Genomic DNA, 22,038 nt, shown 5'->3' with positions numbered 1-22,038 from the left:
ATGTGAATAATATAAATACAGTCTATTATACAGCATTATTCACATGTGAATAATATATCCATCCATTTTCTACCGCTTATTCCCTTTTGGGGTTGCGGGGGGCGCTGGCGCCTATCTCAGCTACAATTGGGCGGAAGGCGGGGTACACCCTGGACAAGTCGCCACCTAATCGCAGGGCCAACACAGATAGACAGACAACATTCACAGTCACATTCACACACTAGGGCTAATTTAGTGTTGCCAATCAACTTATCCCCAGGTGCCTTTCTTTGGAAGTGGGAAGAAGCCGGAGTACCCGGAGGGAACCCACGCATTCACGGGGAGAACATGCAAACTCCACACAGAAAGATCCCGAGCCTGGGATTGAACCCAGGACTGCAGGACCTTCGGATTGTGAGGCAGACGCACTAACCCCTCTGCCACCGTGAAGCCCAATATGCTACAAAATAAGTCTGAATGTATTCCACTGTGACCGTAACTAGGTCTAGGGCAGGGGTCTGCAACCCGAGTTTGAGTCAAATCAAAATCAAAATAATGTAATTAACAAATTGTTGTTGGCTAACGTTACCTACCTCACGCAGTGATTCTCATCCTCTCTCTCTGTCTCTCTCTTAACCGAAGTCTCGATCCGCACGTGAATAAATCACCATATAAATTAGCCATGTGCTCATTGTTTCGTGGAGTGAATACAGTAGCAATCAATTACCATACTAAGTAGTATGTGGGCTGTTGTCTATGTTATGTAGACTTAAAACTCTGAAGCGTTTTTTTTTTTTTTTATTGGTGAAATTTTTACTGGGGCACTGCAGATCAACAGTGGGGCACGTGCCCCAGTGAAATCTGTCTGGCGACGCCCCTGCTTCTAACAGCGTGAGTGAACTCTTCCAGCCCGCTAGGGGTCAGTGTTCCAAGCTAACCCTCCTTCGTGTGCGCCGCCAAGCAGCAGAACAAACTGTTCTGTCCCACCGGCGTTTTATTCGGCAACAAGAAGGTCGAGCGGAGACAAGCGGCATTATTGGACTGAAAAAACTACAACAACAACAACAGAAATAAATCGCTACTAATAAATGTTGGCTGACTCGCGATGTCAGGCAGTTAGTCATGTTCCCGCTCTTTGTCGCGTCCATTCGGACTCTTACGAAAGCCTGCTAGCTAGCTAGCGTCACTGGTTACGTTGACAGCGAGCTAACGATATTATTTTTTAAAAAAAATATATATTTTTTTTACCATTTTGGCGGAGGTTTTTCTTTCCGCTGCTGCTTCCATGGCGAGCGCCCGGAGGTTGCCCATGGGTGTGCGGACCTTCAGCGACTATCTCCAGCTGGCTGTCGGCGGCTCTCCTCGCTCGTGCCGGCCGGCGGTGACCCGGATGTGCAGCCCACTAAATATCAGGTAAAAAAAATAAACATCATCCATCCATTTTCTACCGCTTATTCCCTTTTGGGGTCGCTGGCGCCTATCTCAGCTACAATCGGGCGAAAGGCGGTGTACACCCTGGACAAGTCGCCACCTCATCGCAGGGCCAACATAGATAGACAGACAACATTCACACTCTAGGGCAGGGGTCGGGAACCTTTTTGGCTGAAAGAGCCAAGAAGCCCAATATTTTAAAATGTATTTCCGTAAGAGCCATAGGATATTTTTTTTTAACACTGAACACAACCAAACACGTGCATTTTTAAGTAAAACCAACATTTCTAGAGTATAATAGGTCTCTTATTCTTCGTAATTACATTGTTATTCGGAAGCTAAAAGTGGAGGGTGCGTAGCCTTTGGGCCTGCAGCGAAACGGGGTGTACCAGGACCGGCCTCGAAATCAGCGACAGGTGTGTAGATGGCCCGCCTGGGCCTTGTTTTCTAATCACCTGTCGCTATGTCATAAGCAGCAGCCAGGAGGATAGACGGGGTTGGGGCTGGAGCCAGAGTGCGAGCGAGAACGAAAGAGAAAAAGACAATTGCTGGAAAGCAACTGAGAGACATATTGAAAAATAAAACCATATTGTAACCCTGAAACAGGCTCTCATGTCGGTGCTCTGAAGAACCCCCAGGAGCGCAAGCCCTGTCACGATCCGCGACTCGGATCGTTTATGGTTTTGCCTTTTGATATGTTTTTCATCATGTTTGTTTCTGGACTCTGCCGATCCTTTTTTGAGCACTTCCTTGTTTGTTTTAGTCACCATGGCAACTTATTGTGCTCCTCCTCACGGGCTCCTGTCACACACCTGTTTCCGATTATTATTTGTGTATTTAAACCCACCTGATTCCTTAGTTCGTCCTCGGTCCATTGTTTGCTTTACGCAACAAGCCACGTTAAGTATTCTGTTCTATGTCTTTCCATGCGCTAAATTCCGCCTTAGCTTCGCGTGCGGTCGGCATGTTTATATTTTTGTACTTTTGTCTCCAGCTAAGTTTAGCGTTAGTTTCCCGTGCGTAGGCACACGCTTTATTTTTTTCCACTTTTGTATCAGTGTTCTTTTGTTTGATTATATTAAAAGCAAGTCTTACCTGCAATCCTGCTGACTGGTCGTTGTGCATCCACAAAGTGGCAACTCCGCGCCGCAACGCGTGACAAGCCCCTAACTAACCAATTATAACTAAATAACTTCTTACCATTAACGCAACTTCTTGAACTGGTGCGGTAGGAAAACGGATGGATGAATTAAAAATGCATGAGAATGTTTTATATTTCGAACATTATTTTTAACACTGATTACAAGTGGAATTATTCATTACTTATCGTGTCAAGCAATGTCAGCTCAGATTTACCCGAAAGCCGGATGAAGTTACCAAAAGAGCAACATCTGGCTCGCGAGCCATAGGTTCCCTACCCCTGCTCTAGGGCCAATTTAGTGTTGCCAATCAACCTATCCCCAGGTGCATGTCTTTGGAAGTGGGAAGAAGGAGGGAACCCACGCATTCACGGGGAGAACATGCAAACTCCACACAAAAAGATCCCGAGCCTGGAATTGAACCCAGGACTGCAGGACCTTCGGATTGTGAGGCAGACGCACTAACCCCTCTTCCACCGTGAAGCCCAATATGCTACAAAATAAGTCTGAATGTATTCCACTGTGGCCGTAACTAGGTCTAGGGCAGGGTGTGCAACCCGCGGCTCTTTGATCCCTCTGATGTGGCTCAGCTGCATACCTGCCGACACCCCCGATTATTCCAGGAGGCTTCCAGATTTCAGTGCCTCTCTTATTTTCATGTTTTTTTGCTTTCTTAAAGCCAGAAAGTTTAGTGGGGCGGCATAGCTCGGTTGGTAGAGTGGCCGTGCCAGCAACTTAAAGGGTTGCAGGTTCTATTCCCGCTTCCGCCATCTTATTCACTGCAGTTGTGTCCTTAGGCAAGACACTTTACCCACCTGCTCCCAGTGCCACCCACACTGGTTTAAATGTCACTTAGATATTGGGTTTCACTATGTAAAGCGCTATATAAATATAATTCACTTCAAAGTTTACATTTTAAATGAAAATAGTTTTGTTTCATGGAATGTTGTATGGTATACCGGTACTAGCAAAGTATCGTGGTATTGAAGAATAAAAAAGGTACTCTACATGACAGCGCGTCGTCAAGTTGTGTCATTGATGGTTTTACGAGCAGAGGAGCATGTTCGGCAGTGCACAATCACAGAGTACTTACAAGCAGACTCAGTGTATAGACAGAAAAGGGAGAATGGACGCATTCACCCTGACAACAATATAGAGGGCGTGCCGTGATAGCAACGCCTTTAACGTCATCTCAACCATGTCATCGCGCCCGCTTTTACCCAGTGCTACCTGCGTGCCAGCTGGTCACATGTAGTATGTGATGTGGTCTTTGTTAATACACGTCAGTGACTGCAAGGCATACTTGTTCAACACCCGTACAGGTCACACTGAGGGTTGTGATATGAACTACTTTAACACTCTTACTAATATCCACCACACTGTGAACCCACAACAAACAAAAATGACAAACACATTTCGGGAGAACATCCTAACCCAGGGGTCGGCAACCCGCGGCTCCGGAGCCGCATGCGGCTCTTTGATCACTCTGATGTGGCTCAGCTGTATACTTGCCGACACCCCCGTTTTTTCCAGGGCGCTTCCAGATTTCAGTGCCTCTATCAGGATAAGCTTTCTCCGATTTTCACCCTGACAACAATATAGAGGGTGTGCCGTGATACCAACGCCTTTAACGTCCTCTTAAACATGTCGTCGCGCCCGCTTTAACATCGTTCTATCTGCGTGCCGACCTCTCAACCATGTCATCGCGCCCGCTTTTACCCAGTGCTACCTGCTGGTCATATGTAGTATGTGATGTGGTCTTTGTTAATACACGTCAGTGACTGCAAGGCACACTTGTTCAACACCCGTACAGGTCACACTGAGGGTTGTGATATGAACTACTTTAACACTCTTACTAATATGCACCACACTGTGAACCCACACCAAACAAAAATGACAAACACATTTCGGGAGAACATCCAAACCGTAACACAACATAAACACAACAGAACAAATACCCAGAATCCTAACCCTGACTGGGCTGGCAAGCTGATTGCACAGGTTATAGAGGGCGTTATTAGTAGTGCCACCATAGCAAGGTTGTATTATTATTGTCTGGGAGAGAATAAGCTGATATTCAAGACAATAGTCACTCAGAAATTCGGTAGTCTCCCGGAAGGATTGGGAGGATTGTCAAGTGTGATGCTGTCAAGGTGCATTCATACAAAACTCGCGGGCCGCACTAATATTAAATTTTCATATTAATTTGCGGGCCGGGTGTCTGAGACCCCTGGTTTATACATAGCACAAAGCAAAAAAAACAACAACTATGTATGCAGTGTTGTTTCATTATAAATTTTACGAGTTTTGTGGCTCCCATTGTTTTCTTTATTTTGTGAAACGGGTTGTAACAGGTCTCGTACCTGCGCCTTCTGGATCAGTGACTTCTTGCACACTTCACACAGCGGTTTACAATACTTAATCTTGTTGACACCATACACACATCAGGCCTTGCCGCCCGTCCTAGCAGTGTTTTCAAGAGTCTCTTGGTTTTTTGCTTTTCAGCATGCTCCTCCGATCAAGGTCTCCCGCGCTCCTAATAAAGGAACAGGTGACCAGATAACTCGTTCCAGCTGAGATTATCCACTCACCTGTCAGCTGCTTCATGACCGATCTCTGCACACACCCCGCCCGCAGGGAACGCGCGGACCACGCCCCTTGCCACACAGGTCAAAATGGCTCTTTGCGTGGTAAAGGTTGCCGACCCTTGCTCTAGCGGGTGACTTTTCTCCAGAACGTATTACGTCGCACGCGCGACAGTATGTAAGAAGGTGCGCTTGCGGGAAGAGCCTGTAGTGTAACGCCCGCAGCTAAAAGCAACTGCGTGAGAAAGTATACTCCAATATCACCATATAGTCATTTTCTATATCGCACATAGACAAACCCGCGATATATCGAGTATATTCCATATATCGCCCAGCCCTAGTCATAAAAGCTATCGGTTCTAATAATAGCAGTCAATACAAGTATCCATCCATCCATTTTTTACCAGTTGTCCCTTTCGGGGTCACGGGGGGTGCCGGAGCCTATCTCAGCTGCATTCAGGCGGAAGGCGGCGTACACCCTGGACAAGTATATCAGTTATAATAACTGTCAGTCATAATAATTTGATCAATTATAACAACTTTAATCAATTATAACAATGTTTATCAATTATCAATTATTTACCATGAATTGATTAACGTGGACCCCGACTTAAACAAGTTGAAAAACTTATTCGGGTGTTACCATTTAGTGGTCAATTGTACGGAATATGTACTGTACTGTGCAATCTACTAATAAAAGTATCAATCAATTAATCAATAACAACTATATCAGTCATAATAACAACTATAACAGTCATAGTAACTATAGCAGTGATAATAACAACTTTATCAGTCATTATGTCAACTATATCAGTCATAATGATAACTATCAGTTGTAACTTTTATCAATTATAACCACTATATCAGTCATAATAACAACTTTATCAGTTATAATAACTATCAGTTAAAATAACTACCGTATTTCCTTGAACTGTCGCCAGGGCACTAATTATATTAAAACATCTTCTCACTCCTGCGCTTACCAAAGGCATGCGGTAAAAGTAAGCATGCGCTAATTATTTTAAAACCTCTTCTCACTCCGGCACTTACCAAAGGTATGCAGTAAAAATTTGAGTGTGTTGTAAGCATGGACCTTAAATCCTACCGAATAGCTCTTAATCTACTTCCCTTTATGCGATTTCAAATTACCGGTATTGAAATCAGCCTCCTCCATTTTGAAAATGATGACCGGGGAAGTGTCACTCGTGACGTCACGAGTTTGACCAGGCGGTAATACTAAAAGCATGCGCTAATTATTTTGAGAAGCGAGTTTGACCCGGCAGTAATTCAAGCCAGGTGCATACTATATGTCCTGCGGCAATTCAAGGAAATTGGGTATATCAGACATAACAACCACTATATCAGTCATAATAACTATTTCAGTCATAATAACAACTTTATCAGTTATAACTATATCAGTGATAATAACAACTTTATCAGTCATAATAACAACTATATCAGTCATGATAACTTTATCAGTCATAATAACAACTGTATCAGTGATAATAACTTATCAATCATAACAACTATATTAGTCATAATAACTATCAGTCATAATAGCAAGTATATCAGTTATGATAACTATCCTAATTAATCATCATGAGGAAGCAGTAGAAATGATACTGCAGGTAATATTTGACAAAAAGTAGGTTGTTTAAAGGAGACGTCTGGCTTGAAAAGGCCAAAGTAGCAGTGGAAGGTTTTTAAAAAGACCTGATCAGGTGTGTCCATGGCTGACTGGGATATTTCCAGAGCCATCTTGACTCGTGGAGGTCAGCATTCCAGCGAGGAGCAGGAGAGCGCTGGTCACATGTCACCTCAGAATACACCAGCGGATGTGTGTGTGTGTGTGTGTGTACCTTTTGTGTGGTGGTGTTGTCACCCTGGCAGCCGGAATGTAGTCGTCCTTTCTGCTCGTCGTCCATCCCAGTGACGTCTCTCTTGTTCCCCCCCGACCTTGGCAGACATTTGTCCTCCTGCGGCATCCTGATGACCAGGTCTCCCAGAGCGCTGTGCCTCCACGACTGGGACGCGACCATGGCGAGTCTTCCTCCAAGCCGCAACTTCATCAGCCTCACCAACAAGAGGAAGGAGTACTCGGAGCGCAGGATACTCGGGTATGGTTGGTATGCTTGTGTCTGCACACTTACATGTGTTTGTGTAGCAGAAGCGAATTGGTCTTAGTCCACTCGCGAGTGGATTCTAGTCCTGAGTAAGTCCAGGGCGAACGCTCAGCGCACCAAAGCAGGACTGTACAGTGCGAGTATTTTACCCGTATTTGCCACTGGAAATAGGTTGTGCGGCCTTTAATAAAAGACATACAAATTTGAACCCTTTAATTATTTGCCCCTAAAATAAATCCATCCAAAGTTGATCAAAAGTAGAGAAACATTTTAACGCACGTTTGAAATAAACTTCAACCATAACCAAATAAACAAGTGATTGACAGGGAAGTGTCACTGTCTGTGTGGTCATCCTCCTCCTCCATGCAGAGAGGGGCGGTAGAGGATCCCAAACACACAAAAACAGGTACCAACAAGTAAGAAAAGTAAGATAATAAAAAAGAAAAAGCCTTGGAAATAACATAAGAAAAGTCACATATAATCTCCAATCTTCTTTAAAAAACATTTAGTTATGCTCATTTCTTCAGCTAACAAAAACACAATAATTGATAGTTGTAATAACTATCAGTTAAAATAACTATCAGTCATAATAGCAGGTATATCAGTTATAATAACTATCAGTCATAATAAGAATAACAGTTATAACAACTATATCAGTTATTGTAACAATCAGTTATAATAACTATCAGCCATAATAACAACTATATCAGTTATAGTAGCTATCAGTCATAATAGGTATATCTGTTATAACTATCAGTCATAATGATCAGTCATAATAACAAGTATATCAGTTATAAAAACAACTATATAAGTTATAATAACTATATCAGTCATAGTAACTATATCAGTCATAGTAACTATCAGTCATAATAACTATTAGCTATAATAACTCAGTTATAATAACAAGTAAATCAGTTATAATAACTATATCAGTTATAATAACTATCAGTTATAATAACTAGATTGGTCATGATAAAAAGTATATCATTTATTACAACTATATCAGTTATAGTAGCTATCAGTCATAATAACAAGTATATCTGGTACAACTATCAGTTATAACTATTAGTCATAATAACTATATCAGTCATAATAAAAAGTATATCTGGTATAACTATCAGTTATAACTATTAGTCATAATAAATATATCAGTCATAATAAAAAGTATATCAGTTATAATAACTATATAAGTTTTAATAAATATCAGTTATAATAACAACTATATCAGTCATAATAACTATCAGTTATAATAACTATAAGTTATAATAACTATCTCAGTTTTAATAAGTATCAATTATAATAACTATATCAGTCATAACTATCAGTCACAATGACGACTTTATCAGTTATAATAGCAAGTACATCAGTCATAACAATATCAATCAGAACAACTTTATCACGGCGTGGCGCAGTGGGAGAGTGGCCGTGCGCAACCCGAGGATCACTGGTTCAAATCCCACCTAGTACCAACCTCGTCACGTCCGTTGTGTCCTGAGCAAGACACTTCACCCTTGCTCCTGATGGGTGCTGGTTGGCGCCTTGCATGGCAGCTCCCTCCATCAGTGTGTGAATGTGTGTGTGAATGGGTAAATGTGGAAGTAGTGTCAAAGCGCTTTGAGTACCTTGAAGGTAGAAAAGCGCTATACAAGTGCAACCCATTTATCATTTATTTATTTATAATAACTTTATCAGTCATAATAAAAATATCAGATACAACTATATCAGTCATAATAACAACTATATCAGTTATAACAACTTTAGCAATTCTACTTTTTCAGTCATAATAACTATATCAGTCATAACAACTTTATCAATTATAATAACTTTTTCAGTCATAATTACAACTTTATCAGTCATAATTACAACTTTATCAGCCATAATTACAACTTTATCAGTCATAACAACTTTATCAATTATAATAACTTTTTCAGTCATAACAACTATATCAGTCGTAACAACTTTATCAGCCATAATTACAACTTTATCAGTCATAACAACTTTATCAGTCGTAACAACTTTATCAGCCATAATTACAACTTTATCAGTCATAACAACTTTATCAATCATAATTACAACTTTTTCAGTCATAACAACTTTATCAGTCGTAACAACTTTATCAGTCATAATTACAACTTTATCAGCCAACAATTACAACTTTATCAGTCATAACAACTTTATCAATTATAATAACTTTTTCAGTCATAACAACTATATCAGTTGTAACAACTTAATCAGCCATAATTACAACTTTATCAGTCATAACTTTATCAGTCGTAACAACTTTATCAGCCATAATTACAACTTTATCAGTCATAACAACTTTATCAGCCATAATTACAACTTTATCAGTCATAACAACTTTATCAATCATAATTACAACTTTTTCAGTCATAACAACTTTATCAGTCATAATTACAACTTTATCAGCCATAATTACAACTTTATCAGTCATAACAACTTTATCAGTCGTAACAACTTTATCAGCCATAATTACAACTTTATCAGTCATAACAACTTTATCAATCATAATTACAACTTTTTCAGTCATAACAACTTTATCAGTCGTAACAACTTTATCAGCCATAATTACAACTTTATCAGTCATAACAACTTTATCAGTCGTAACAACTTTATCAGCCATAATTACAACTTTATCAGTCATAACAACTTTATCAGTCATAATTACAACTTTTTCAGTCATAACAACTTTATCAGTCGTAACAACTTTATCAGCCATAATTACAACTTTATCAGTCATAACTTTATCAATTATAATAACTTTTTCAGTCATAACAACTATATCAGTCGTAACAACTTAATCAGCCATAATTACAACTTTATCAGTCATAACCACTTTATCAATCATAATTACAACTTTATCAGTCATAACAACTTTATCAATCATAATTACAACTTTTTCAGTCATAACAACGTTATCAGTAATAATTACAACTTTATCAGCCATAATTACACCTTTATCAGTCATAACAACTTTATCAATTATAGGGACGGCGTGGCGCAGTGGAAGAGTGGCCGTGTGCAACCCGAGGGTCGCTGGTTCAATCCCCACCTAGTACCAACCTCCTCACGTCCGTTGTGTCCTGAGCAAGACACTTCACCCTTGCTCCTGATGGGTGCTGGTTAGCGCCTTGCATGGCAGCTCCCTCCATCAGTGTATGAATGTGTGTGTGAATGGGTAAATGTGGAAGTAGTGTCAAAGCGCTTTGAGTACCTTGAAGGTAGACAAGCGCTATACAAGTACAACCCATTTATCATTTATAACAACTTTATCAATCATAATTACAACTTTATCAGTCATAACAACTTTATCAGTCATCAAAGTTAAAGTTAAAGTACCAATGATTGTCATACACACACTAGATGTGGCAAAATTATCACTTAATTAATAATTATCACTATAATTAAATTATCACAACAACTATATCAGTCATAACAACTTAATCAGTCATCACAACTATATCAGTCATAATAACAAGTACATCTGTTATAATAACTACCAGTTATAAATTTTGATTATAATAAATGTATCATACCTTTCTCAGTTGTATTTTGAAAAGTGATTGAAAGTGTCATGAAAGGTCAGTGTTAAAGTGTGTGTGTGTGTGTGCGTGAGTGTGTGCGTGAGTGTTAATTTTGTTGACGAAAAATTTTCGTCATAGTTATCGACAACAACCTTTTTTTTCTGACTAAAACGAGACAATAACTGAATAAAAACTAATTTACGCGGACTAAGACGATGACGAGGTGTATTGACATATTCGTCAACGAATAAAAACGAGAGGAAAAATGTCTGCCAGAGACGAGATCCAATGGGAACTCATTTTGTTAGGAAGAGGCGGGAGGAGTCGGGAAGAGAACCAATCAGAGCGACGTAGTGAGGAAGTTAGGTAAACCTAGTTTGAGAAGACATGTCAACAATTCTCGAGCCTGCTGTCCTGGGGGACACTTCGGATGGAACCAGCTACTAGATGGTTCGATTAGTCTTTCGCCCCTATAGGACGAGGAGAGAGGACATATGGGGACATTTTGTATTTGAGGTCAAACATAACAAGACGCTGTGTAAGAAATGCAGCACGAGGATTACAAGGAAAAACACAACAAACTTGAAGCGACATTTACAGTCCAATCACCCCGAAATCCACACACAGGGAAGCATTTTCCACAACTCACTCGACGTTATCCCGTTTATTACACGGCTTACTCCTGAAATACTACATTGGAGACATGATTTTCATCAAAATACGACTTGTATCGCTGATTTTTCCCATGTTTTGCTTTGACTTTCAGAAATTGAAGGGAAAGTTTACATATTAGTCGACTAAATCTACTGTAGTTTTCCTCGACTATAATCTCATGATATTTCGTCAACTAAAACTAGACTAAAACCAAAACATTTTAAATAACTAAACTATGACTAAAACTAAATTACATTTTAGTCAAAAGACTATGACTAAAACTAAATAAAATTTTGCTGTCAAAATTAACACTGGCGTGTGTGTGTGTGTGTGTGTGTGTGTGTGTGTGTGTGTGTGTGTGTGTGTGTGTGTGTGTGTGTGTGTGTGTGTGTGTGTGTGTGTGTGTCCCAGCTTCTCCATGCAGGAGATGTACGAGGTGGTGGCCAAGGTGGACGACTACAAACATTTTGTCCCCTGGTGCAAGAAGTCTGTGACGGTGGCGAAGCGGGCGGGTCACTGCAAGGCCCAGCTGGAGGTGGGCTTCCCCCCGGTGGTGGAACGCTACACCTCCATGATCACCTGCGTCAGACCTCACCTGGTCAAGGTGCGCCTCGCTTTCTCCACCTGACTCACCTGTGTTTGTGTCACCTTCACCCCACCTGACTCACCTGTGTTTGTGTCACCTTCACCTCAGCTGACTCACCTGTGTTTGTGTCACCTTCACCCCACCTGGCTCACCTGTGTTTGTGTCACCTTCACCCCACCTGACTCACCTGTGTTTGTGTCACCTTCACCCCACCTGACTCACCTGTGTTTGTGTCACCTTCACCCCACCTGGCTCACCTGTGTTTGTGTCACCTTCACCCCACCTGACTCACCTGTGTTTGTGTCACCTTCACCCCACCTGACTCACCTGTGTTTGTGTCACCTTCACCCCAGCTGACTCACCTGTGTTTGTGTCACCACCTGACTCACCTGTGTTTGTGTCACCTTCACCCCGGCTGACTCACCTGTGTTTGTGTCACCACCTGACTCACCTGTGTTTGTGTCACCTTCACCCCGGCTGACTCACCTGTGTTTGTGTCACCTTCACCCCAGCTGACTCACCTGTGTTTGTGTCACCTTCACCCCAGCTGACTCACCTGTGTTTGTGTCACCTTCATCCCAGCTGACTCACATGTGTTTCTATTACCTTCATCCCAGCTGACTCACCTGTGTTTCTGTCACCACCTGACTCACCTGTGTTTGTGTCACCTTCACCCCACCTGACTCACCTGTGTTTGTGTCACCTTCATCCCAGCTGACTCACCTGTGTTTCAGTCACCACCTGACTCACCTGTATTTGTGTCACCTTCACCCCACCTGACTCACCTGTGTTTGTGTCACCTTCACCTCAGCTGACTCACCTGTGTTTGTGTCACCACCTGACTCACCTGTGTTTGTGTCACCTTCATCCCACCTGACTCACCTGTGTTTCTGTCACCACCTTCATCCCACCTGACTCACCTGTGTTTCTGTCTCCTTCACCCCACCTGACTCACCTGTGTTTCTGTCTCCTTCACCCCGGCTGACTCACCTGTGTTTGTCACCTTCACCCCACCTGACTCACCTGTGTTTGTGTCACCTTCACCCCACCTGACTCACCTGTGTTTGTGTCACCACCTGACTCACCTGTGTTTGTGTCACCTTCACCCCACCTGACTCACCTGTGTTTGTGTCACCTTCACCCCAGCTGACTCACCTGTTTCTATTACCTTCATCCCACCTGACTCACCTGTGTTTGTGTCACCTTCACCCCAGCTGACTCACCTGTTTCTATTACCTTCATCCCACCTGACTCACCTGTGTTTGTGTCACCTTCACCTCAGCTGACTCACCTGTGTTTGTGTCACCACCTGACTCACCTGTGTTTGTCACCTTCATCCCACCTGACTCACCTGTGTTTCTGTCACCACCTGACTCACCTGTGTTTGTGTCACCTTCACCCCACCTGACTCACCTGTTTGTGTCACCACCTGACTCACCTGTGTTTGTGTCACCTTCACCCCACCTGACTCACCTGTGTTTGTGTCACCTTCACCCCACCTGACTCACCTGTGTTTGTGTCACCACCTGACTCACCTGTGTTTGTGTCACCTTCACCCCACCTGACTCACCTGTGTTTGTGTCACCTTCACCCCAGCTGACTCACCTGTTTCTATTACCTTCATCCCACCTGACTCACCTGTGTTTGTGTCACCTTCACCCCAGCTGACTCACCTGTTTCTATTACCTTCATCCCACCTGACTCACCTGTGTTTGTGTCACCTTCACCTCAGCTGACTCACCTGTGTTTGTGTCACCACCTGACTCACCTGTGTTTGTCACCTTCATCCCACCTGACTCACCTGTGTTTCTGTCACCACCTGACTCACCTGTGTTTGTGTCACCTTCACCCCACCTGACTCACCTGTTTGTGTCACCACCTGACTCACCTGTGTTTGTGTCACCTTCACCCCACCTGACTCACCTGTGTTTGTGTCACCTTCACCCCAGCTGACTCACCTGTGTTTCTGTCACCTTCACCCCAGCTGACTCACCTGTGTTTCTGTCACCTTCATCCCATCTGACTCACCTGTGTTTGTGTCACCTTCACTCCGGCTGACTCACCTGTGTTTCTGTCACCTTCACCCCACCTGACTCACCTGTGTTTGTGTCACCTTCACCCCACCTGACTCACCTGTGTTTGTGTCACCTTCACCCCACCTGACTCACCTGTGTTTCTGTCACCTTCATCCCATCTGACTCACCTGTGTTTGTGTCACCTTCACCCCGGCTGACTCACCTGTGTTTCTGTCACCTTCACCCCACCTGACTCACATGTGTTTGTGTCACCTTCATCCCAGCTGACTCACCTGTGTTTCTGTCACCACCTGACTCACCTGTGTTTGTGTCACCTTCACCCCGGCTGACTCACCTGTGTTTGTGTCACCTTCACCCCGGCTGACTCACCTGTTTGTGTCACCTTCACCCCGGCTGACTCACCTGTTTGTGTCACCTTCATCCCACCTGACTCACCTGTGTTTCTGTCACCACCTTCATCCCAGCTGACTCACCTGTGTTTCTGTCACCTTCACCCCGGCTGACTCACCTGTGTTTGTGTCACCTTCATCCCATCTGACTCACCTGTGTTTGTGTCACCTTCATCCCGGCTGACTCACCTGTGTTTGTGTCACCTTCACCCCGGCTGTCTCACCTGTGTTTCACCTGTGTTACTTTCAGGCGGTGTGCACAGACGGCAGGTTGTTCAACCACCTGGAGACCATCTGGCGCTTCAGTCCCGGCATCCCCGGCTACCCTCGCACCTGCACCGTCGACTTCTCCGTGAGTCTCTCCTTCTCTTGTTCCGCCCCCGTCTGCGTTCCCATGACGACCAGGCCTCCCCCCCGCCACAGATCTCCTTCGAGTTCCGCTCGCTGCTGCACTCGCAGCTGGCCACCATGTTCTTCGACGAGGTGGTCAAGCAGAACGTGGCCGCCTTCGAGCGCCGCGCCTGCAAGCTCTACGGCCCGGAGACCCGAATCCCGCGGGAGCTCATGTTCCACGAGGTGCACCAGACGTGATGTCATCCAGGCCTTCAAGTCCCGCCCCCTCCTCAAGCAAGTCCACGCCCGGGCCCCGCCCCCTGCGGTCTACCTCCACTCACGTGCAAGAAGAGAAATAAACCACAAGGTGACGAAGAACAAAAACACGCTTTTATTTTTATTTTCCAAAGCCATCAGACTTTTATTGTGAAGGGGAGGACGCGTCCTCCTCCAATTTGAGTTGAAATGTTTTATTTTTCTTCTAAATAGAAGCTTTGAGGCATTGAATTCCTTTAAATGTATTTTTCATTTTATGTGCCAACTCCAGCTTGTCTGCTTTTAAGGAGCTTAAAAAGCTTTTAAGGGACAAAAACGCTTTTTTTCCTGTTTGTGTGCGTGCGTTTTTTTTTTCCTGGTCCCGACACTTTTATCTGGATTTTTAAAAAGTTGCACGAAAACAAAAACGACGCTATTGTTTGCACATGTGGAGGACAAGAAATGGTCGACAGTCTGTCAAAGGTCGGTGGACGGCCGTTAAAAAAAAATCGTATTTATATTTTTAACGCAGCGTTGCACTAAAGTCCGGAGCCCATTTGACTTTTTAGTTATGGATACAGGCCCAAAATATTTTATCTGAAAAAAGCCCCAAATTTTCCCTAAATTTATATTTATAAAGCCCGACTGACTGCATTTTTGGGATATTTTTTCATCCTCAAAACTATTTTTTGAGTTTTTTCCTACAACAAAAACTAATTATATTTTCTTCCTCTGGAATTATTTTTTATATTTTTTTTAAATACGTTTTTGGTTAATTGAGTAATAAAAATACATTTGTATAGAAGTACAAAAAAACACCACAAAAACTTAATTTATCGTGATTTTGTTAATTAAAAAAAGGTGGCTTTTTTTTGGGAAAATTAAAGGAACATTTTTTTTTGTTTTTTTTCTTTTATTTGGTATGTTAAGCATTTATTTGAGCACATTATGCAGGGAAGGAAGTAGAATTTGTGACTGATTTGTTAAAAATAAAAAAATGGCTAATTGAGTAAGAAAACAAACAAAAATATATAGAAGTAACCCAAAAAAACACAAAAAAATTTATTTTTAAAAAATTGAATGTTTCCAAAATAAGATAAAAAAAAGGATGTGCCACAAAATAAAAGCATTGTTACTTACTATTGTTTTTTTTTTTTTTTAATTTGGTATGTTAAGCATTTATTTGAACACATTATGCACGGAAGGAAGTAGAATTTGTGACTGATTTGTTAAAAATAAAAAAATTGGTTTATTGAGTAAGAAAACAAACAAAAATGTATGGAAGTAACAAAAAAAAACACAAAAATTATTTTTTTAAAATTTAATGTTTCCAAAATAAAAAAAAAAAAGGATGTGCCACAAAATAAAAGCATTGTTACATACTATGTTTGGTTTTTTTTTTTTCTTTTATTTGGTATGTTAAGCATTTATTTGAGCACATTATGCAGGGAAGGAAGTAGAATTTGTGACTGATTTGTTAAAAATAAAAAAAATGGCTAAATGAGTAAGAAAACAAACAAAAATATATAGAAGTAACCAAAAAACACACACAATTTTTTATTTTTAAAAAATTGAATGTTTCCAAAATAAAAGAGAAAAAAGGATGTGCCACAAAATAAAAACATTGTTACACACTATTGTTTTTTTTTATTTTTAATTTGGTATGTTAAGCATTTATTTGAACACATTATGCAGGGAAGGAAGTAGAATTTGTGACTGATTTGTTAAAAATAAAAAATTGGGTAATTGAGTAAGAAAACAAACAAAAATGTATAAAAGTAACAAAAAAAAACGCAAACATTTTTATTTTTTAAAAATTGAATGTTTCCAAAATAAAATTAAAAAAGGATGTGCCACAAAATAAAAGCATTGTTACATACTATGTTTGTTTTTTTTTTTTTTCTTTTATTTGGCATGTTAAGCATTTATTTGAACACATTATGCAGGGAAGGAAGTAGAATTTGTGAATGATTGTGAAAAATAAAAAATTGGTTAATTGAATAAGAAAACGAACAAAAACGTATAGAAGTAACCAAAAAAACACAAAAATTGTTTTTATTTTTAAAAAATTGAATGTTTTCCAAAATAAAATAAAAAGATGTGCCACAAAATAAAAGCATTGTTACATACTGTTTCTTTTATTTGGTATGTTAAGCATTTATTTGAACACATTATGCAGTGAAGGAAGTAGAATTTGTGACTGTTAAAAATAAAAAATTGGTTAATTGAATAAGAAAACGAACAAAAATGTATAGAATTGCCCCCCACCCCCAAATTTTTTTTAATTTATTTTAATAAATGTTTTCCAAAAGAAAAAAAAAAAAAAAGGATGTGCCACAAAATAAAAGCATTGCTACATACGGTTATTTTTGTTTTTTTTCTTTTATTTGGTATGTTAAGCATTTATTTGAAAACATTATGCAGTGAAGGAAGTAGAATTTGTGACTGATTGTTAGAAATAAAAAAAATGGTTAATTGAATAAGAAAACGATCAAAAATGTATAGAATTACTCCCCCAAAAAATTGTTTTTTATTTTTTTTAATTAAATGTTTTCCAAAAGAAAAGAAAAAAAAGGATGTGCCACAAAATAAAAGCATTGCTAGATACTATGTTATTTTTTGTTTTTTTTCTTTTATTTGGTATGTTAAGCATTTATTTGAGCACATTATGCAGGGAAGGAAGTAGAATTTGTGACTGTTAAAAATAAAAAATTGGTTAATTGAATAAGAAAACGAACAAAAATGTATAGAATTGCCCCCTCCCCAAATTTTTTTAAATTTTTTAAAATTAAATGTTTTCCAAAAGAAAAAAAAAAAAAGATGTGCCACAAAATAAAAGCATTGCTACATACTGTTATTTTTGTTTTTTTTCTTTTATTTGGTATGTTAAGCATTTATTTGAACACATTATGCAGTGAAGGAAGTAGAATTTGTGACTGTTAAAAATAAAAAATTGGTTAATTGAATAAGAAAACGAACAAAAATGTATAGAATTACCCCCCCCCCAAAAAATTGTTTATTTTTTTTAATTAAATGTTTTCCAAAAGAAAAAAAAAAAAAAAGGATGTGCCACAAAATAAAAGCATTGCTACATACTATGTTATTTTTGTTTTTTTTCTTTTATTTGGTATGTTAAGCATTTATTTGAGCACATTATGCAAGGAAGGAAGTACAATTTGTGATTGATTGTTAAAAAAAAAGGCTATTAGAATAAGAAAACGAACAAAAATGTATAGAAGTAACAAAAAAATATATACAAAATTAATTGATCGTGTTTTTCTTATTTTAAAAAAATTGCTTTCCAAAATAAAAGGAAAAACATTTATTTGGTATGTTAAGCATTTATTTGAGCACATTACACAGGGAAGGAAATATAATTTGTGAATTATTCTTTTTTTAAAAACAAAATAATACAAGAAAAGGAATACAAATGTCTAAAAGTACCAAAAAAACACGAACAAATTAATTGATCGTGTTTTCCTTATTTTTAAACATTTGAAAGTTTTCCAAAATGAAAGAAAAAAAAAGATGTGCCAGAAAATAAAAGCATTGTTACATACTATGTTTATTTTTTTCTTTTATTTGGTATGTTAAGCATTATTTATTTGAACACATTATGCGGGGAAGGAAGTAGAATTTGGGACTATTGATTGTAAAAAAAAAAAAAAAACTACGCTGGGAGGTTAAGTTTTTTTTTTTTTTTTTTTTGGAGGATTTGAGGCACCTGGAAAAGTTGTGGAATGAATCACGTGACAAGTGGGTCAAAGGTGAAGCCATCACCCGTGTATGTATGACATATAAATATATATTGTTTACCTAGCTAGATGCCCCAAACAGCTGTCATGTATCAGACGTGTATATTGTACATTATTCTGTCTTTACGTCTTGTACAATAAACACTGAAACAACAAAAAAGTTGCCTCATAATTCCCACACAAGTTGAAGTGTAACTGCTCAAAATCAACAAATGAAAGAAAAAGTCACGCATATTTTCCACGAGTCATTTCTTGTGGCCTGTGAGGTATTGAGGGCGCCTAATAATAGGACAGCAGAGAAGGGGTCATGTGACCCAAGAGGACAAAAATGGCGCGGGTTTGTGGCAACTGATGGCTGATTGACATCTTGCACTACTTGGTTGTCACCAGCGGAGGCGCTGTTGTCCACCATCTTCGGTTTATGGATACAAATAATCATCATCTTGCTCTTTGACTTGTTTTGCACTCAGTAACACTACTTACTGTTTTACATGTCATACACACACGTGGCTCGGTTGCGTTCTGAGGGGTTCCTGGTTCGATTCCCTCCTCACATCTATGGTGCCCTTGGGCAAGACACTTCACCCTTGCTTCTGCTGGGTAGTAGTTAGCGCCATCAGTGTGTGGATGTTGAAATAGTGTCAAAGCATTAAAAGTACCTTGAAGGTAGAAAAGCGTACATATACATATACACACACACACACATATATATATATACATTATATAAATGTATATATATACATACAGTATTACACACACATATACATGTAAATATATTTGTATACACATGTATATATACATATAACATACATACATATATATATATACACATACACAAGTATATACACATACACACATATATATACATACATACACGTATACACACATACTTAGGGGTGGCATAGCTCGGTTGGTAGAGTGGCCGTGCCAGCAATTTGAGGGTTGCAGGTTTGAATCCCGCTTCCACCAACCTAGTTAATGCCGTTGTGTCCTTGGGCAAGACACTTTACCCACCTGCTCCCAGTGCCACCCACACTGGTTTAAATGTAACTTAGATATTGGGTTTCACTATGTAAAAGCGCTTTGAGTCACTAGAAAAAGCGCTACATGAATATACTTCACTTCATACGTGCATACACATATGTACACACATATACAGTATATACACAAACATATATATATATATACATGCATATATATAAATACACATATACAGTATATACACACATACCTACATATATATATATACATACACACAATTACATTCATACCTATATATTCGCACACATGCATATACATACATACATTATATACATAAACCATTAACATACAGATCTATACACACATACATACATATACAGTATACACACATATATATGTATAAATACACATATACAGTATATACACACATATTTATATATATACATAAATATATATATATACATACATACATATAGATACACATATATACATTCATACACACACATGCAAATACATAAGCATATACACAGATATATACATACAAATACGTTAACATACATACATACACATACATAAACATACCTATATATATATACACACGCATATACACACATACATATATACATATATACTCACATATATATATACATTCATACATACATAAACATATATATACACACACATGCATATACATACAGATATATACATACATACATATACATTAACATACATACACATATGTATACATATATACATACATACACACACACACATTTGTATACATACACATATATATACAGACTTATACATACATATACACACATATATATGCGTACACATATATATACATACATATACACATATGTAGGTGTGGGAAAAATTACAAGACTACTTCAGCTCTACAGAACTGTTTCATGAGGGGTTCCCTCAATCAGATTTTCCCAAATCTCCTGATGATTGAGGGAACCCCTTATGAAACAGTTCTGTAGAGCTGAAGTAGTCTTGTAATTTTTCCCACACCTACATATTGCGCTCTACCACGGTATCGAGCACTATTCTCTGGATAATCCAATCAAGACATACATATACACATACACATATATATATATTCACACATATATATGCATACATACATATACACACACATACATACTGTACATACACATGGTCGCTTATGGCAGTCGATAACTCTGTGGGGGGAAAGTGTTTAGTGCCCTCATGTGGCTGTAAAGACCAACTGCTGATCCACATGCAGTATTTCCACACACGTGTTGAACCTGCTTGGGTAGTTCCTGCAGCCTCCTTATGCCCTGGTCTGCAACACCCGAGAGGCAGGAGGTCTGAATGTTGCAACACTGGAGGAGCACCTCCATCCATGTGCTCCTTAAAGAACTCACTCATGATTGTTGGGAGTTACATGCAAGGATGGACGTCTTCTCCATGTTGCTCTGAAGACCAAACACATGGTGAAGGGAGGCAGTCTGAGTCTGGGTGCTTGCCTGGATGTTACACAGGTTGGAAACTAATCCCTGTTCTTCAGGTGTTGACTGAGTCTGGGTGCTTGCCTGGATGTTACACAGGTTGGAAACTAATCCCTGTTCTTCACATGTTGACTGAGTCTAGGTGCTTGCCTGGATGTTACACAGGTTGGAAACTAATCCCTGTTCTTCACATGTTGACTGAGTCTAGGTGCTTGCCTGGATGTTACACAGGTTGGAAACTAATCCCTGTTCTTCACATGTTGACTGAGTCTGGGTGCTTGCCTGGATGTTACACAGGTTGGAAACTAATCCCTGTTCTTCACGTGTTGACTGAGTCTGGGTGCTTGCCTGGATGTTACACAGGTTGGAAACTAATCCCTGTTCTTCACGTGTTGACTGAGTCTGGGTGCTTGCCTGGATGTTACACAGGTTGGAAACTAATCCCTGTTCTTCACGTGTTGACTGAGTCTGGGTGCTTGCCTGGATGTTACACAGGTTGGAAACTAATCCCTGTTCTTCACATGTTGACTGAGTGTAGGTGCTTGCCTGGATGGTACACAGGTTGGAAACTAATCCCTGTTCTTCACATGTTGACTGGGGTCTGGGTGCTTGCCTGGATGGTACACAGGTTGGAAACTAATCCCTGTTCTTCACATGTTGACTGGGGTCTGGGGGCTTGCCTGGATGTTACACAGGTTGGAAACTAATCCCTGTTCTTCACATGTTGACTGAGTCTAGGTGCTTGCCTGGATGGTACACAGGTTGGAAA

The 22,038-nt window shown here is 39.9% G+C and overlaps 2 protein-coding genes across 2 annotated transcripts in view; one reads left to right on the top strand and one right to left on the bottom strand.

Annotated features, from left to right (window-relative positions):
* LOC133554183 (melanocyte protein PMEL-like) overlaps positions 1-1,365 on the bottom strand; it is a 53,496-nt gene extending 52,131 nt beyond the window's left edge. Inside the window, exon 1 of the mRNA XM_061902632.1 lies at positions 1,228-1,365. The gene's annotated coding sequence lies outside the window, so the exon portion shown is untranslated. The remainder of the gene's footprint in view (positions 1-1,227) is intronic.
* On the top strand, positions 923-19,041 carry coq10a (coenzyme Q10A). The gene is made up of 5 exons (XM_061902635.1): positions 923-1,392; positions 7,099-7,251; positions 11,865-12,057; positions 14,715-14,816; positions 14,888-19,041. The coding sequence occupies exons 1-5, from the start codon at positions 1,265-1,267 to the stop codon at positions 15,053-15,055; spliced, it is 744 nt and encodes a 247-aa protein (XP_061758619.1). The 5' UTR covers positions 923-1,264; the 3' UTR covers positions 15,056-19,041.
* Positions 19,042-22,038: the final 2,997 nt, after the last annotated feature.

This window comes from Nerophis ophidion, linkage group LG06, assembly GCF_033978795.1.
Source record: "Nerophis ophidion isolate RoL-2023_Sa linkage group LG06, RoL_Noph_v1.0, whole genome shotgun sequence".
NCBI lineage: Eukaryota > Metazoa > Chordata > Actinopteri > Syngnathiformes > Syngnathidae > Nerophis > Nerophis ophidion.
This window is presented reverse-complemented; position numbering and strand designations above follow the sequence as displayed.

Excerpts from the sequence above, each read along its gene's own strand:
- coq10a (XM_061902635.1), top strand. The coding sequence starts at position 1,265 with ATGGCGAGCGCCCGGAGGTTGCCCATGGGTGTGCGGACCTTCAGCGAC. Across the intron at positions 7,252-11,864 it reads TCGGAGCGCAGGATACTCGG|CTTCTCCATGCAGGAGATGT; the intron begins GTATGGTTGGTA and ends TGTGTGTCCCAG. Across the intron at positions 14,817-14,887 it reads CCTGCACCGTCGACTTCTCC|ATCTCCTTCGAGTTCCGCTC; the intron begins GTGAGTCTCTCC and ends CCCCCGCCACAG.